At 35.8% G+C, this 18,946-nt stretch overlaps 1 protein-coding gene across 1 annotated transcript in view; it reads left to right on the forward strand.

Moving 5' to 3' along the window:
• The window catches only part of TMPRSS15 (transmembrane serine protease 15), a 131,797-nt gene that overhangs the window by 20,373 nt on the left and 92,478 nt on the right, over positions 1-18,946 (forward strand). The window contains exons 7-8 of the mRNA XM_022574480.2: positions 8,905-9,036; positions 14,967-15,075. Coding sequence (XP_022430188.1) covers positions 8,905-9,036; positions 14,967-15,075 — 241 coding nt within the window. The remainder of the gene's footprint in view (positions 1-8,904; positions 9,037-14,966; positions 15,076-18,946) is intronic.

Raw genomic sequence — 18,946 nt, forward strand, 5'->3', positions numbered from 1 at the left:
TTTTGGAGATTAGTCCTCTGTCAGTTGCTTCATTTGCAAATATTTTCTCCCATTCTGAGGGTTGTCTTTTCAGCTTGTTTATGGTTTCCTTTGCTCTGCAGAAGCTTTTAAGTTTCATTAGGTCCCATTTGTTTATTTTTGTTTTTATTTCCATTTCTCTAGGAGGAGGGTCAAAAAGGTTCTTGCTGTGATTTATATTATAGAATGTTCTGCCTATGATTTCCTCTAAGAGTTTGATAGTGTCTGGCCTTACATTTAGGTCTTTAATCCATTTTGAGTTTATTTTTGTGTACGGTGTTAGGGAGTGTTCTAATTTCATTCTTTTATGTGTAGCTGTCCAGTTTTCCCAGCATCACTTATTGAAGAGGCTGTCTTTTCTCCATTGTATATTCTTGCGTCCTTTATCAAAGATAAGGTGACCATATGTGCATGGGTTTATCTCTGGGCTTTCTATCCTGTTCCATTGATCTATATTTCTGTTTTTGTGCCAGTACCATATTGTCTTGATTACTGTAGCTTTGTAGTATAGTCTGAAGTCCAGGAGCCTGATTCTTCCAGCTTGGGCTTCCTTTCTCAAGATTGCTTTGGCTATTCATGGTCTTTTGTGTTTCCATACAAATTGTGAATTTTTTTTTTTGTTCTAGTTCTGTGGAAAATGGCATTAGTAGTTTGATAGTGATTGCATTGAATCTGTAGATTGCTTTGGGTAGTACAGTCATTTTCACAACGTTGATTTTTCCAATCCAAGAACATGGTATATCTCTCCATCTGTTTGTGTCATCTTTAATTTTTTTCATCAGTGTCTTGTACTTTTCTGCACACAGGTCTTTTGTCTCTTTAGGTAGGTTTATTTCTAGGTATTTTATTCTTTTTGTTGCAATGGTAAATGGGAGTGCTTCCTTAATTTCTCTTTCAGATTTTTCATCATTAGTGTATAGGAATGCAAGAGATTTCTGTACATTCATCTTGTATACTGCGACTTTACCAAATTCATTGATTAGCTCTCGTAGTTTTCTGGTAGCATCTTTAGGATTCTCTATGTATAGCATCATGTCATCTGCAAACAGTGACAGTTTTACTTCTTCTTTTCTGATTTGGATTCCTTTTATTTCTTTTTCTTCTCTGATTTCTGTGGCTAAAACCTCCAAAACTATAATAATATTGGTGAGAGTTGCAACCTTGTCTTGTTCCTGATCTTAGTGGAAATGCTTTCAGTTTCTCACCATTGAAAACAATGTTGACTGTGGGTTTGTTATATATGGCCTTTATTTTGTTGAGGTAAGTTCCCTTCATGCCTATTTTCTGGAGAGTTTTTATCATAAATGGGTGTTGAATTTTGTTGAAAGTGTTTTCTACATCTGTAGAGATGATCATATGGTTTTTCTCCTTCAGTTTATTAATCTGGTGTATCACATTGATTGATTTGTGTATAATGAAGAATCCTTGCATTCCTGGGATAAACCCCACCTGATCATGGTGTATGATCCTTTTAATATGCTGTTGGATTCTGTTTGCTAGTATTTTGTTGAGGATTTTTGCATCTATGTTCATCAGTGATATTGGCCTGTATTTTTCTTTCTTTGTGACATCTTTATCTGGTTTTGATATCAGGTTGATGGTGGCCTTGTAGAATGAGTTTGGGAGTGTTCCTCCCTCTGCTATATTTTGGAAGAGTTCGAGAAGGATAGGTGTTAGCTCTTCTCTAAATATTTGATAGAATTCACCTGTGAAGCCATCTGGTCCTGGGCTTTTGTTTGTTAGAAGATTTTTAATCACAGTCTCAATTTCAGTGCTTGTGATTGGTCTGTTTATATATTCTATTTCTTCTTGATTCAGTCTCAGAAGGTTGTGCTTTTCTAAAAATTTGTCCATTTCTTCCAGGTTGTCCATTTTATTGGCATATACTTCCTTGTAGTAATCTTTCGTGATCCTTTGTATTTTTGCAGTGTCAGTTGTTACTTCTCCTTTTTATTCTTAATTCTATTGATTTGAGTCTTCTCCCTTTCTTTCTTGATGAGTCTGGCTAATGGTTTATCAATTTTGTTTATCTTCTCAAAGTACCAGCTTTCAGTTTTATTGATCTTTGCTACTGTTTCCTTCATTTCTTTTTCATTTATTTCTGATCTGATATTTATGATTTATTTCCTTCTGCTAACTTTGGGTTTTTTTTTTTTGTTGTTCTTTCTCTAATTGCTTTAGGGGTAAGGTTAGGTTGTTTCTTTGAGATGTTTCTTGTTTCTTGAGGTAGGATTGTATTGCTATAAACTTCCCTCTTAGAACTGTTTTGCTGCATTCCATAGATTTTGGGTCATCATGTCTTCATTATCATTTGTTTCTAGGTATTATTTGATTTCCTCTTTGACTTCTTCAGTGATCTCTTGTTTATTTAGTAGTGTATTGTTTAGTCTCCATGTGTTAGTATTTTTTGCAGATGTTTTCCTGTAATTGATATCTTGTCTCATAGTGTTGTGGTTGGAAAAGATACTTGATACAATTTCAATTTCCTTAAATCTACCAAAGCTTGATTTGTGACCCAAGATATGATCTATCCTGGAGAATGTTCCATGAGCACTTGAGAAGAAATTGTATAATGTTATTTTTGGATGGAATATCCTATAAATATCATTTAAGTCCATCTTGTTTAATTTATCATCTAAAGCTTGTGTTTCCTTATTTATTTTCATTTTGGATGATCTATTTGTGAAAGTGGGGTATTAATGTCCCCTATGATTATTGTATTGTATTGATTTCCCCTTTCATGGTTGTTAGCATTTCCCGTATGTATTGAGGTGCTCCTATGTTGAGTGCATAAATATTTATAATTGTTATATCTTCTTCCTGGATTGATCCCTTGATCATTATGTAGTTTCTTTCTTGGTCTCTTGTAATAGTCTTTATTTTAAAGCCTATTTTGTCTGATATGAGAATTTTTACACCAGCTTTTTTTGATTTCCATTTGCATGGAATATCTTTTTCCACCCACTCACTTTCAGTCTGTATGCGTCCCTAGGTCTGGAGTGGGTGTCTTGTAGACAGCATATATACAGGTCGTGTTTTTGTATCCATTCAGCCAGTCTATGTCTTTTGGTTGGAACATTTAATCCATTTACATGTAAGGTAGTTATCGAAATGTATGTTCCTGTTACTATTTTCTTAATTGTTTTGGGTTTGTTATTGTAGGTCTTTTCCTTCTCTTGTGTTTCCTGCCTAGAGAAGTTCCTTTAGCATTTGTTGTAAAGCTGGTTTGGTGGTGCTGAATTCTCTTAGCTTTTGCTTGTCTGTAAAGGTTTTAATTTTTCCATCAAATCTGAATGAGATCCTTGCTGTGTAGAGTAATCTTGGTTGTAGGTTTTCCTATTTCATCACTTTAAATATGTCCTGCCACTCCCTTCTGGCTTGCAGAGTTTCTCCTGAAAGTTCAGCTGTAACCTTATGGGGATTCCCTTATATGTTATTTCTTGTCTTTCACTTGCTGCTTTTAATATTTTTTCTTTGTATTTACTTTTTGATAGTTTGATTAATATGTGTCTTGGCATGTTTCCCCTTGGATTTATCCTGTAAAGGACTCTCTGCACGTCCTTGACTTGATTGACTATATCTTTTCCCAAACTAGGGAAGTTTTCAACTATAATCTCTTCAAATATTTTCTCAGTCCTTTTCTTTTTTCTTCCTCTTCTGAGATCCCTATTATTTGAATGTTGGCACACTTAATATTGTCCCAGAGGTCTCTAAGACTGTCCTCAATTCTTTTCATTCTTTTTTCTTTATTCTGTTCTGCTGTAGTTAATTCCACGATTTTATCTTTCAGGTCACTTATCGGTTCTTCTGCCTCAGTTATTCTGCTATTGATTCCTTTTGGAGAATTTTAAATTTCATTTATTGTGTTGTTCATCACTGTTTGTTTGCTCTTTAATTCTTCTAGGTCTTTGTTAAACATTTCTTGTATTTTCTCCATTCTATTTCCACGATTTTGGATCACGTTTACTATCATTACTCTGAGTTGTTTTTCAGGTAGACTGCCTATTTCCTCTTCATTTGTTTGGTCTGGTGGGTTTTTACCTTGCCCCTTAATTTGCTGTGTGTTTTTCTGTCTTCTCATTTTGCTTAACTTACTGTGTTTGCGGTCTCCTTTTAGTAGCCTGCAGGTTCATAGTTCCTGTTGTTTTTGGTGTCTGCCCCAGTGGCTAAGGTTGATTCAATGGGTTGGGTAGGTTTCCTGGTGGAGGGGACTGGCACCTGTGTTCTGGTGGATGAGGCTGGATCTTGTCCTTCTGATGGGTAGGACCATGTCTGGTGATGTGTTTTGTGTTGTCTGTGACCTTATTATGATTTTAGGCAGCCTCTCTGCTAATGCGTGTGATTGTGTTCCTGTATTGCTAGTTGTTTGGCATAAGGTGTCCAGCACTGTAGCTTGCTGGTCGTTGAGTGGAGCTGGGTCTTAGCATTGAGCAGGAGATCTCTGGGAGAGCTTTCACCATTTTATATTATGTGGAACCAGGAGGTCTCTGATGGACCAATGTCCTGAACTTGGCTCTCCCACCTCAGAGGCACTGGCCTGACACCTGCCCAGAGCACCAAGACCCTGTCAGCCACACGGCTCAGAAGAAAAGGGAGAAAAAAAGAAAAAATAAAATAAAATAATTAAAATTTTAAAAATTGTTAAAAATAAAAAAAATTAAAAGTAATAAAAATAAAGGAAAGAAAGAAAGAAGAGAGCAATTAAACCAAAAAACAAATCCACTAATGATAACAAGCATTAAAGACTATACTAAAAACACAACAATATATGGACAGACAGAACCCTAGGATAAATGGTACAAGCAAAGCTATACAGACAAAATCACCCATAGAAGCATACACACACACACTCACAAAACGAGAAAAAAGAAATATATATATATATATATATATATATACATGAAGAGAGCTACCAAATCAATAAACAAATCTACCAATGATAATAAACTCTAAATACTAACCTAAGGTAAACATAAAACCAGAAACCAATTAAATGCAGAAAGCAAACCCTAAGTCTACAGTTGCTCCCAAAGTCCACTGCCTCAATTTTGGGATGATTCGTTGTCTATTTAGGTATTCCACAGATGCAGGGTACCTCACGTTGATTGTGGAGATTTAATCCGCTGCTCCTGAGGCTGCTGGGAGAGATTTCCCTTTCTCTTCTTTGATCGCACAACTCCTGGGGTTCAGCTTTGGATTCGGAACCCCTCTGTGTGTAGGTCGCCTGTGGGCGTCTGTTCTTCCCTTAGACTGGACGGGGTTAAAGGAGTAGCTGATTCGGGGGCTCTGGCTCACTCAGGCCGGGGGGAGGGAGGGGCACGGAGTGCAGGGCGAGCCTGCGGAGGCAGAGGCCGGTGTGACGTTGCACCCGCCTGAGGCGCGCCATGTGTTCTCCTGGGCAAGTTGTCCCTGGATCACGGGACACTGGCAGTGGTGGGCGGCAGAAGCTCCCGGGAGGGGAGGTAGGGATAGTGACCTGTGCTCGCACACAGGCTTCTTGGTAGCGGCAGCAGCAGCCTTAGCGTCTCCTGCCCGTCTCTGGGGTCTGCTCTGATAGCCGCAGCTCACGCCCGTCTCTGGAGCTCCTTTAAGTGGCGCTCTCAATCCCCTCTCCTCACGCACCAGGAAACAAAGAGGCAAGAAAAAGTCTCTTGTCTCTTCGGCAGGTCCAGACTTTTCCCGGACTCACTCCCGGCTAGCTGTGGCGCACTAACCCCTTTTGGCTGTGTTCACACAGCCAACCCCAGTCCTCTCTCTGTGGTCTGACCTCCGAAGCCCGAGCCTCAGTTCCCAGCCCCGCCCGGCCCGGCGGGTGAGCAGACAAGCCTCTCGGGCTGGTGATTGCCGGTCGGCACTGATCCTCTGTGCGGGAATCTCTCTGCTTTGCCCTCTGCACCACTATTGCTGTGCTCTCCTCGGTGGCTCTGATGCTTCCACCCTGCCCACCCATCATCTCCGCCTGCAAAGAGGCTTCCTAGTGTGTGGAAACCTTCCCTCCTTCACAGCTCCCTCCCACTGGTGCAGGTCCCGTCCCGATTCTTTTGTTTCTGTTTTTTTCTTTTTTCTTTTGCCCTACCCAGGTACGTGGGGAGTTTCCTGCCTTTAGGGAGGTCTGAGGTCTTCTGCCGGCGTTCAGTAGGTGTTCTGAAGGAGCTGTTCCACTTGTAGATGTATTTCTGATGTGTTTGTGGGGAGGAAGGTGATCTCCATGTCTTACTCCTCTGCCATCTTGAAGGTCTCCCCCCCATGTTGGTTTTGATATGAGGAATTTCTCTTTATTCGTGGACCAAGACAGCTGAAGAGTGTTTATATACCGGAATCTGGAGATAGAGTACAGTCTTGACATAATATAATATTTCCACCTTCAAATCAAAATATTTCAAACTAGAGTCATTTTCTAATCCCACCAGCTGTTTCTCTTATAATCACTAACGTGACTAATGACCGTTGGTAATTCAAGTGGCCACTCCAAAAGTGGACTTACCATCCTTAGCATCCCCTTAGCCACCGCTGTCTGGTCAGGGGCACATCTGGTCACTAAAGCTCATCAATTCTACTTATAAAATAGCAGTTGGAATATGCCCCATCTCTTCTGCAAGTGCAAGAGTTGAGTTCCAACCCTCATCAACTTTCACCTTGACCGTTGAAACAGTTTCTCAGTTGGTCTGCTCTGAAGAGATTCTCCACTTGGTCCTGGAATTGTCTTTATGGAACATGGACTGGTCATATCACATATATATGTAAACACTTTCAATGCCATTGCTTATAGAAAAATACTTTAATATGTTAAAAGATTTTTTAAAAGTCCCCCAGAATTTGGCACTAAACTCCCTTCCTGCCATACCTTCAATTAACATCCCAACATCTAGATAGAGTCCTCTGTTCTGCATATATTAATATGCTCTTGTCATATCACTATGTATACATTTCACATACCTCTCTTCCTTGTGCATTTGTAAGCATCCTTCAAAATTTAGTTTATGTGAAGATGCTTTCAATCCCTGCCTCAGAAGGAAAATAATCCATTGTGTAGCCCAGTCTTTGATGTTCTCATATCACTTTTTTCTACATCATTTAAAAAATTTATTAGTTAATGAACCAGTCTCCAACTAAACTCCAAGCTCCATGAGAATAGTCTCTGCCTTACTAATCCTTTTATCTCTATCCCTTAAAAATCCATGACACAAAGTAGAAATAAATACTTGTAGAGTGAATGAATGATCATTAATGAGATCAAAAGATCCCAAGGGGTGTCACTTGCCAGTGTGGTTTTAAAATTCACTCTATAAAGTTCAATAAACAACAGACAAAATATGAAACATCAGGAAGTGAAGTTCGCATGAGAAGCATTAAATCAGACAAAATTATAATTTTCCTAGTTATATCCCCAAATCTATTCTTATAGATGCTGAACACTTAGAATTCTATTAACTACTGTTAAAATGAGACTTAGAATTTCTAGAATAATGCCCTTTTTTCTCATTTATTTATTTATCAAGCATTTATGGAATACTATCAACACTATGCTTTTCATGGATTAGGGACTAAACAGTTAAGGACTCTCTTGATGAGTATCTCATATATATCTCATAATATGCATATGTATTTATTCAATACAATTTTTATCAATTTTTATTCTCTTAAGTGGGAGTATTTTGTCATTTGGGAATGGCTCTGGTTTTTATCCTTTCCTATTTTAGATGTTAGGTGATCCTTGAATTTCCCAATGGTTTATATCCACGTTAATTACAAAAGTCCAATTTAGTTGTATATATACTCAGCAACCCTGTCCATAATGTTCCTAATTAAGTATTACCTTAGCAGATTTATTGACAGAAGCACTTTTCTTTCTCCAATTAATTTCTTGGAGTATAAGGAGAAATTTCAGAATCAAATATATGTTTAAAACCCAGCAGATGGCAGTGTAATGCTGGTTTTAAGATTAAGAACAATAACAAAAAATGTTATTGAGCTTAAAGATTTTCCAAAAACTTTAAACTGTCATTGTTATTCTAATCATAGACAAAAAATATTCAAATTCTCATATTGCTTAGAAAAATAGAAACATATGTGTTTACCTAGTGGGCATACAAATATATTTTTAGAATTGCACCTAAAATTTCCCAGTCAATTTCTAGAAGTAAAATGTGTTTCTCAGTCCATCTCTATATCTAGAAATGTGGAAGAGGAGAAGGGGAAGGACAGGGCAGGCTGAGAAGTACAAATTGATCAGATCATGGCCAGAGTATGGCATGGAGTCCTTCAGGGCCATGTTTGCACCTTTCCCCCTAAGAACCTCTGATTCAAGAAGCAAGGAGATATTGAATAGAAATAACCTTTGGGTTCCTCATGCTCAATGCGCTGGGAATTTTAAGTGTTTTATTTTACTATAAAATAGCTTTCTTTGACAAATTTTACTCTGCAGGATGCAAACCTTGACTTCAGCCACTATATTTTCAAATGATAAGTTTATAAGTAAACGAAGTGGCTACTAGATACTGCAGATGATGTGATACATATTCCAATAAATTGTCCCACATTACACATTACAATCCTAGGAGGTGTAAATATTGGTGACTAAATGTCCAAACTGTAGTACTGATTTGTCGAGGTTAAAAATCAACAAAATAAACATCATATTTGACATCTATGAAGAAATATGTATCATTTTTTCAAAATTTAACACTCTAAGTTTTTACAAATGATCAATTTATTAAATGAAATATGTATTTCTTTTGGAAATTGAAATACATGCTTATAAGTAAGCATATACTTACCTAAATGACAAAAAATACATGATAACTATCCAGACATTGTACATATCTCATTAGTTGGAAATTAAATCTACTATGTGGGAAACTTATAAATCCAATCTTTTTTTAAAAGGAAATGTCTCAGTAGAGTGCCCACCTGATTCAAGGCTGTGTGCTGATGCTTTAAATTGCATAGCAATTGATTTATTTTGTGATGGAGAATTGAACTGTCCAGATGGCTCTGATGAAGACAATAAAATTTGTGGTAAGTGATGACCTTCCCTCCCTCTTCCCCCTTCTTTTCCATCCTCCCTCACTATGTACTCACAGACACACACACACACACACACACACACACACACCTCAAGTACCAAAAACTACTGGAGAATGATATATCCCAACAGCCATGTTTATTATTTAATACAAAACTCCAGAAAATAATATTAATATTTCCTAAACTTTATCACATGACATTAAGCATATTAATTAAACAGAATTCCGTTTGACAAGTGTAGAAAGAATGCTGTAGTTAATGTCTGGGGGAGGAGATTGGCATTATTTTTCATCCCATATTAAGCTACTACAAACTATTATGAATTTGAACACTTTTTCACCATCTTATCATACTATTGGTCATTTTATTTTTGCTATTTTAACAGTTTGTAACTTAGTAATCACCACCCCTTAATTTTGATTGTTGCCTTTATTCACCTTTTGGCAAAGAAACAAAAGATATCTTAAAAACTGTACTGAGTTGTAGTTCTGTGAACAAGGGAAATCAGCTACAAATAAGATCTTCATGTTTGATCAATAAAATATCTGTGTTTGTTTTGTAAATTTTGGCATTTGTTTTGAGTGCTAAAAATTTTTTAAATCACTATTATTATTTAACACTTAAGTAGTACTTACTAAATGCCAAACATGGCTCTGAGTGATATAAACATATTTCTTCTTTGGCTTATGTCTTCATTTTATCACTGGGTAATATACACATGAAAGATTAACACGTAAATGTACATACAGATTGGTAAGGAATGTGAGGAACTATCTGAACAATTCTAATCTATAATTTGTTCTTGAAAAATTAAACAGCAGGAATTGAACAAATTTTTGGTGTGGTTTACAATCAGTTTAAAAATTGACCATGAGTACCATTAGTTCCCGAAATGTGAAAAGGCTTTAGTTACAATTTGCTACACTTTGTTCTTCTATTATTTGTTACACTTTGCTCTTCTTGCTTGATTTTAATTGAAGATGAATGCTCCATTACCAACTGAAGTTTAAAAAATTACCTATACCCTCAGTATATACTTGGAAAGACAGGCAGTTGTTCTGTTTCCCAGAACCAACTCAAAAACTGGCAACTTGACTGAAGAGTCTTCTACTAAGCAATCCTAATTCAAATGTTCTTGGATAAAATTCAAACTTCAGAGTTTAACTACATACTTTGAAGTGCACTCAGAGCATATTGGAAGAAAGTGTAGGCTACAGAATATTTTTTAATCTATTTTATATAACTAAGTTACTCAAAGAAAGCAACATCCTATTTTGCTATGGTTTTCAGGCAGTTTTCAAAACCTTTTCACAGAGAATGTGATGCAAGTGTGCCATCATGAGGTAATAAAGGTGAGGCTGATTTATATTTCAAAAATAATGTGTATCAAAGTGAGACACATACCTTTAAGCCTGTATAATGATGATCAATAACTTTAAATGGGGAAAAATATATAAGATGAATAATCAGAAAATGAACCACACCTATTATGTGCTCTTTACTGTCATGGAGTTTATAATTTTCATAATAAATTAGTATCCATGCATATCAAAAAATAACCATAGAAATACCCTATGTGTGGCAACTTGTCCTAAAACAAGTTATAAGGCCATGAATTATTTTTCTTAGTCATTCTAAACTCATGACATGAACCTCACTATTAGAACTGAATTCTCTAAATTTGCCTGAAAAACATAATCAAACTGCATTATTATTTTTCAATATCATGGAGGTTTTATGTTAATTTAAACAGTATCAATTCACCGTCCATGTCACTAACTTTCTTAAGCCTCTGAATCCTCATTTGCCACTTTTTCTTGATTCTTATCTTTATTTGTGTTTTAAAGCTAGCATTATATCTATTTTTGAAAAATAATTTAAAGTTGTTGTGGAAAAAGTGGGCAAATCAATTACTCTACCCATCTAGGATTTTCAAGCATATATAAGTTGTTTTATTTGTTATTTAATCATGAATGACTGTGAGTTCTTCACCTCAGCACCACCTCAAACTTCTATAGCATAATTTCTACATGAAAGCCCTGTCCATCAATCTACGTTCACTGAAAGATTATTTTAAGAGAATTCTCTATGTGAAACTGACCTTTGCTCTATCTCTTTTTTCTCCTCCAGCTGTGAGCTCTAATTCTAGTTTGTGTTATTAATGGAGTCATAATAATGTTGACTTGCTAAACAGCTTCTTTTACAGTCTTTAGTTATTTAGGTTTTCACAGCTTATAGCTGACTATAGCGGAACCAAGATTTCTTTAAATTGTTTTTTTCTTCTGATGAAAATTGCATCAGCAGGAAAGTTCACTTTTTAGTTGACCTATGAGAAGAAGAGATGCTGACTCACAGCCTTTAGGATAATGTTCAGGCCTGTTTGGAAGTTTGCAAGTGTCTCCATAGATTGTTTGCATGCACAATGTATGTGCATGCCTTATAGGTATGTGCACAATAGATGGGCAGAGATCATGTTTGATTTATGTTCCTAGAGAATTCAAAACCCTGAGAAAACACACAACTAATAAACATTGAGCCAGCAGAAGGAGCTCTAAGTGGGTCCTAAGAACACACCTATATGAATCCCATTCCATTACAGGCAATTTCAGATAGTGCAATAGAATGGCTGATATTATTTGGTAGGCTCATTGATCTCTCACTGAGAATTTTTTTTAATGCTACACTTAAAAGAACTTCATAGTCAAAAATTATAATCCTTAATACCCAGTAATCCTACTCAGCCATGGCTGGGTTATATCTGTTTTGCCAAAAGTCTGTCCTGCTTCATGACATGTAACATTAGGTTCTCCAGAAATATCCTGAAATTAAATGAAAGAATGTACGGGAAAGTCCCTAGCACAAGCCTATATCTTGAAATGATAATATTTTGGCATTCTGAATTTTGCTATTATAAGTAGTTCAATATTATTGTAATTTTATTTTAAATGTGTTCAGGAATATTCTTCTTAATCTTTACTTAAGTGCAGGAATTCCCAGAGGCCTTTTAGAGCAGAACTAGGCCTGTAGATTATCCATTTCCACTAAAACTCAGCAACTTCATAGAAAACTGAACAGGCAAACTGATCATATTCTTAAGGGCAAGCTAAATATTATGATAAACAATCTTAGCAATGTAAGACAATTATAGTTTATTTATCACTTACGTTATAGTCCAAGAAAGATGGCAAGAGGCTGTGCTCTGCAGACATTCAGCATGCCGGTTCCTCCACCATCCCTTCTGTGCCAAGTTCTCCCCTGGATCCTTTGCAACCTGCTGAGAGACAATGGAAAAATGTTATAGAAGATCTTTTTAGAAATCATATCTGGAGATAAACACAATCACTTTCACTATAGTTTATTAACCAGACTCTGTCACGTGACCCATTTTAGGATATGCAGTCTAGTCATGTACCTAGAAAGGGACTGAATAAGGGTATGGCAAACATACAACAATCTCTGCCACCAGGGTCATCACTCAGCTTTTTGGAAATTTATGAATCCCATTGTACAGCCCAAAACTATTGATATCTTCCCCTCAAATATGTAGTGAGTGGACATGAAGAATTACTAAAGTGTCACCAGCTTTGCAAATAGGTTTTACAAATTCTAAAACCGGTCTTGTTTTTTTTCCCTTTTTCACTCTATCTTTTTTTGCTCCCTCCTGTTTGTTGTGAAGTGCTGTTGCAAACGTGATCTATATTCTAATTTTAAAAACACTGGACATGACGAAATTCTTTTAATTTTCTGTTTCTTCTTTCATTTAAAATTTCTCTCTCTCTCTCTCTCACACACACACACACACACACACACACACATCCTGCTTTTCAATGACTGAGTGATGTCACCCTGATAGCTCTATATATTGCTGTATTAGGCTAATATTAGGTATTGCCTGGCTTTGAATCAACCCTTGTAAGCTGGAAGAACTTATGTTAGTTAACTTACCCGCTCTGTACCTCAGCTTCCCCACCTAAAACTTCATAAATTTGTGGTGAAGGGGACATTAATACTTATATAATGACCTTAGAGCAATGCTGGTACATAATAAACATTCCACCAATGCTAACAGTTGTATTTTAGGGCTGGTAGGATTGATTGCTCTTCCTTACTGTGTTTCTAAGTGTCATAGTTTAAATATAAACTGCTTATAATAGTGGTGGATTTTCTTGCACTGCCTATACTCTTGGAGCCCACATGTTTCTTGACAAACTGTGACTAAAAAGCTCCATATATCACTTAAAATACAAGCAGACACTATTCTTACTTTTATGGTCATCGAAGCTAAGGGATTTTCTCATTTATTCAGCGTGGTTTGTGATGCACAGAGAGTTAAGAGTGAAGAAGGAGATTTTTTTTTACAACTAGAAAATGATTTAGCTCTGCATTAAACAGACATATATTTTACTGTTTATCTTCAAATCATGCAAATTAGCCTTAATTGTCCTTTCTGCTCCAGCAAGTATTACACATAAGGTGATTCAGTTCTCTCAACAAGTCACAATTTTTTCTCTTTAATTTCCTGAAGTCTATGATATTGGGTTATTATCTTTTCTGCTCTTAATTTTTTTCCCTTGGGAATTGGGCTGTAATAATCCAATGCATAATCCAATGCAATTAATTCCTAGGACATTATTCTTAAATGGACTTTGAATCTTAAAATTTATTTACCTTTCTTTATGCCTCTACCTTATATGCCTTTTAAAAATATACACCAAAAGTAGCAAAAAGCCAACCAAAATGTGGTATTTTTATCAAGATTTCTATGTGCTTTTCAATTTCTTTCTTCTGTTCATATAAAACATTTGATGTCATATAATAGCTTGTGTTTTATAACTTGGCAGAATTACTGTGTAATGTTACAGTGGGTTTTTCCATTTATCAATTTAGGATTAGCTTATTCTGCACTCAGATTCCAAGGGCAGCAATTTAATTTTGATAAATTTCCTTGATTTCCCTGCCCTCTATCAACACTTCCAACATACGAGGAATAAACAAAATACCAAAAGAAAAAGGACACATTTCAGGAGTCATTATTTTAGAATTATGGTGTCAACAGTAGTAAGAATATAGAAGATAACCTAAGAAAAGCTAAAGATTGTGAAAATCAAATCAGTTTTTTTTAATGCATACTACACATAGCAAGTATAAAATAAAAAGCTACAAATTATGACTCCTCGTTCATGCTTTCAAGATTTTAATCTAGTAGGAAATGACTCAGATATAAATTAAGACAACTAGTAATTCATGACATTAAGGAGATGTAAGAGAAGTACATGAAATAAATGTGCTACAAGAGTTAAAAGAGGAAAATGAATTGTCATGGGAGAGAAAAACACACTCAGGAATATTGAATGAAAATACTGAGCTAGATTGTGAGTCCATACAAAAGGAGCAAAAGTGATGAAGGTTAAAAGTTGTGTGCAGTAGATTGAATGGAAGGATCTCTTCAGGCCCCTTGCACCATATGTATCATTTTCCTGGCCATTTTCTGATCATTTTCAGGAAAACGTATCACTAGTGCGCATAGAGGAAGTTCACCCTAGCTCCAATTTAATGGGGAAAATAAAGCAAAAAATAGTAGTTGCTTCTTTAAATTGGAAGTTTACAATTAAGGTGTATTTGTTTTCTTACAAATATAAAAGAATATACTAAAAATGCAACTTAACTATGGGTATTTAGAAATAGAATGATTTTCTAAAGGATCTATAATGGGTTGTGTAAGAGTATTTGAAAATAGCTAATAGATTTAAAACACGAAATCTGATCTATTTCCATTCGATCATTTTAGTTTTGTGAAATGGCCTCGTATAGATTTAATCATGAGTAGTCTATGAAGGTTCGTTAGGCAATTTGAATCCCATTTCATTTGAGAAACCCTTCCAAGATTGTTTTGTCTAATATTAATTGCCATTTTTTCACAGCCACATCTTGTGATGGAAGATTTTTGTTGACTGGATCTTCTGGGTCCTTCGAAGCTGCCCATTATCCAAAGTCTTCTAATCCAAGTGTTGTTTGTCGGTGGATTATACGGTAATATACCATCTTCCATTCCATGTTCTTAAGTCATAAAGTCTTTCTCTGATGCAGTTAGTCTTACCATATTTAGTAATGTATTTATTTTTTGGACAATTTTTTTCATTAACTACGAAGCAAAGCCTTCCCAACTGATATCCTGTCCAAGAAATTTCTCTCTCATTCTTAACCTTTTAAAAAGGAATTTTGCCCTATGAACAATAAATGGGGCCATCTCATTGGGTTTTGTAGAAAGTTTTTTTTTTCCATATAGTTGGCACAAATCAAATGCTGCCAAAATTAACAACATGCCTGCATGTCTGTGTATTGCAAGAAACTGTATTTCACTAAGCTGCATCTTAGCTACAGAGTAGTTCCTTTCTCATTATGCTTGATTCCATGTGAAATCTCCGATGGTGCGATTTGGTCATGGCAGATCAAGAGCTGGGAAACCCATTATACTCATCCTTTGTGTTGTATCTTGAATAACACTTAGTTCACTTACTATATATTTGACCTCCAAGTCTTAATTCAATTGACAAATCCAATCATTATGATGATTAAAATAATCAAACTGCTGATAGCTTGTCTACTTTAATATTTGCCTAAACGTTTTTCACAGAGGAGTAGTACCTAATGTTTCTCTCAGATATTTCAAGGTAAAGATCATTTGTACTAGAATAAATATAAGGAGCTCTGAAATAAACTCATTACAATTTTTTTAAAAGTACAAGATTTCTCACAGCTTTAAATAAGTTAAGATGCAAGTAAATTTCCCCCAAAATATACAGTTGACCCTTGACAACAGAAGGCTTAGGGGGTGCCAATAGCCCATGCAGTCAAAATCCCCATATAACATTACAGTTGGCCCTCTGTTCTATGGTTCCCCAGGGTTTGTGTAGTATGCATTTATTGAAAAAATCCACATATGAGTGGATCCACACACTTCAAGCCAGTATTGTTCAAGAGTCAACTGTATATATATATTTTCTATTAAGCCACTGAACATTTTTCCCCACAGAGCATTCAGCACAAGTGCTCTGTGGAATTCATTTTGAGAAATGCATTCTAGTTCGTTCATTTTTCTTAACAGCTGGATGGAATTATGGTTTCCCAATCTGACCTACTATATATTTATTTTAATCATTGTGATAACTCACTAGAAAATGGGGAATCAATATAACAGCTGGTTAGAGAAGGCTAAAAGACAGAGCTTTGGGTTCTTGCCAAACAAATGATAGGAAATGGCCCCATAAAGACTCACAAGAGTTGTTTTCCTGAGTAGACATATTCCAGAGATGAGATGAGGTATGAAGGGAAGATTGTTCTAAGCATATTTACTTGGCATTATTCAGGAAACCAAGAACATCTTGTTCTGCTTAAATAATTTCTATTTTGGAGCTCAGCCTCATGTAAGTCATGTGATATAACTAAGAGCACTATTTCCTTTTTTTCATGCTCTAAAGAACATGTTACTTGTGTTCCAAAGATAAGATTTTGTATTTAAAATGGCAGTTCTAGGTAATTCTTGTCAAGTGAAAACTTAAAAATTTAGAGGACATCATTTCTAATATAATTACATCATATTTAAAGAGAAGCATTTATAAATGGCTATTAGCATTGTTCATAAAAAAATGAAAAATATTCAATTCTTTACCTAAAATGCCAGCAGAAAATCTTAGAAAAATCTTAAATTACTTCCTTTGAAAATTGAAAGAAAATGAATTCTAACTGATCTACATTCCTAACTACACAGTGATTTCTTCATGTGATCTTTGAAATTTTATTAATACTAAATAATGATAATTTAATTGTTCAATCCACTTCTTAGTAGAGCTAGGTCAAAACTACAGGGAGGTCTTATAAGCAGATCACAATAAACTTTTGCTATAATAGTACCTAATATCATTTATGTAATAATCACACTATGTTAATTAAAGATTTGTATGGTTCTATTCTTTTTACTTCTTTTTCCATCACTTAATTTTTAAAACTATTTTAAGAAATCCACCATTAATCTAGGGATGATTTTTAAAACCTATAGAATCTAAAATAAATAAATACTGTACTTCATGATAAAATTATGATTTAAAATTATATAAATAATCTAAGTGTATTTTCTTCTCAAAACTGATTACTACATTAGAGATGTATTAGACCTGATGGTTTGTTTTTCCTAACGGTGATCAAAATGGGGTTAAGACAATAATGTTTCTTACAAGCTTGGAAGACCAAATAACTAGTGGAGAAATGGTTAAGATGCAATTAAGCTATATTTTGAGATTATATTAAGACAACATGTAGCAGAGTGTCAGTGATGGAGAATGCGAGCACTGGAGACTGTCGGCATGGGTTTCAAATCTGGCTTCTTCAGATTCAAGATATGTGATCTCAGACAAATAACTAAATCTCTTAGACAAAATTTCTACATCTATAGAGTTCAATATCTCTAACTACAGGGGTCAAAGTCATTATGAAAAGTAATATTGAATGTAAAACACTTAGCACTCTATTATATGCTCAGTAAAAATGGGCTCTAAAAAGAGTAGCTATTGATACAAAAATGTAAAATATAAAAATTACATTTAGGAAATTATCCTTCCCTTCAAAAATTCAGAAGGTAACTGTGGTTAATATTATAAAAACATCAGATATGATATTCTACAATTAATCTCACCTTTATAAATGCCTTTGTTTTATTGCAAATAAGTTGGCTTTTCTGAAACAGAAGAAAGTAGAAAACAGTATGCACTCATTTCTCTCCTCTACCTATCTACTTTGAAAAAGTAAACAGCTTCTGAACACAAAGTTTCCTAGGAAGCTCCTCTTGCATCCTTTAGTTTCTTGAAAACAACATCACTTGTTAAAAAAACAAACAAAACAAACAAGCAAACAACAACCACCAAAAAAACCTCACTGTTTTCTTGCCTGGAGACACCAAAACTTTCATTAATAAGAGAAACCATCCCTGAAGGCAGCTTATTTCTTCTTCCTCTGTCTTCTTCAGTTTTGATGCTGGATTTCCTAAAGTTCTCACTAGCAGGCTCACTTTCCACATGGCTGAAGAGACCTAACGGAGGTAGAATTTTTTTAAACAGCTGCCATCATCTGCTTTTCTCTCCTTCTCTCAGTCTGCTCTGGGAGTATCTCCTGCTCCCTCATGTTGATCTCCTTCCACCCCTGTCAACCTCCTGTGGTTACTAAATACATCTGAGGGTAGCCCATGAGTGTGGCATCTTCTGCATCTTCCTATCTTCCTCCAGTGGCCCTCAAACCTAAGAGCACGTCACAATCGCTCCTGGAGTATTTAAAAACGTACATCCCCAAATCCATTCCAGAACCATGGAATCTGATATCCAGGGTTGAGGTCCCTGTGTCAATATTTTTTAAAACCAACCCACCATTGTTCTAACCTCACCTTCCTGACAGCAAACACTGGTCATATCCAAAAACCTGGGTTACTGCTTACATGTCTTTTAATCCTCCCCTGCTAGTCGCTGCCATTGCAATTCTGTCAACCACACTCCTTGAAGACTAAACTTTAGCCCTGCCTCCAGCCCCTCATCAGGAATCTAATATGTTTGCCAAACCTCAGGTCTTGCCCCAAATGGACATTTCCCAACCATGAAACTTAGAGTTTCAAAAGTAACTACATTTGTGATGAATGTCCCCAGTTTACCAACTGATCAAGGTACTACTGATAACTTACCGAAAATCCAAACTTGCCATGCCCCTGGGCAGGAGCCATGATTCAATCAGCAGCCTCCACAGCCAGCCTCTGAAGCCAAGTATCTTCTCAGTCTCCTTCTTGGCTTTGGAGACTAGATCTCTCCCTATTATCCACCCTTTCAATATTCAACCAGCTTCAACGTTATCTATGCTCTGCTTT

The sequence above is a fragment of the Delphinapterus leucas genome, chromosome 4 (assembly GCF_059928025.1).
Source record: "Delphinapterus leucas isolate spDelLeu-1000000601 "Yukka" chromosome 4, BTC_Dleu_Yukka2, whole genome shotgun sequence".
Classification (NCBI taxonomy): Eukaryota; Metazoa; Chordata; class Mammalia; order Artiodactyla; family Monodontidae; genus Delphinapterus; species Delphinapterus leucas.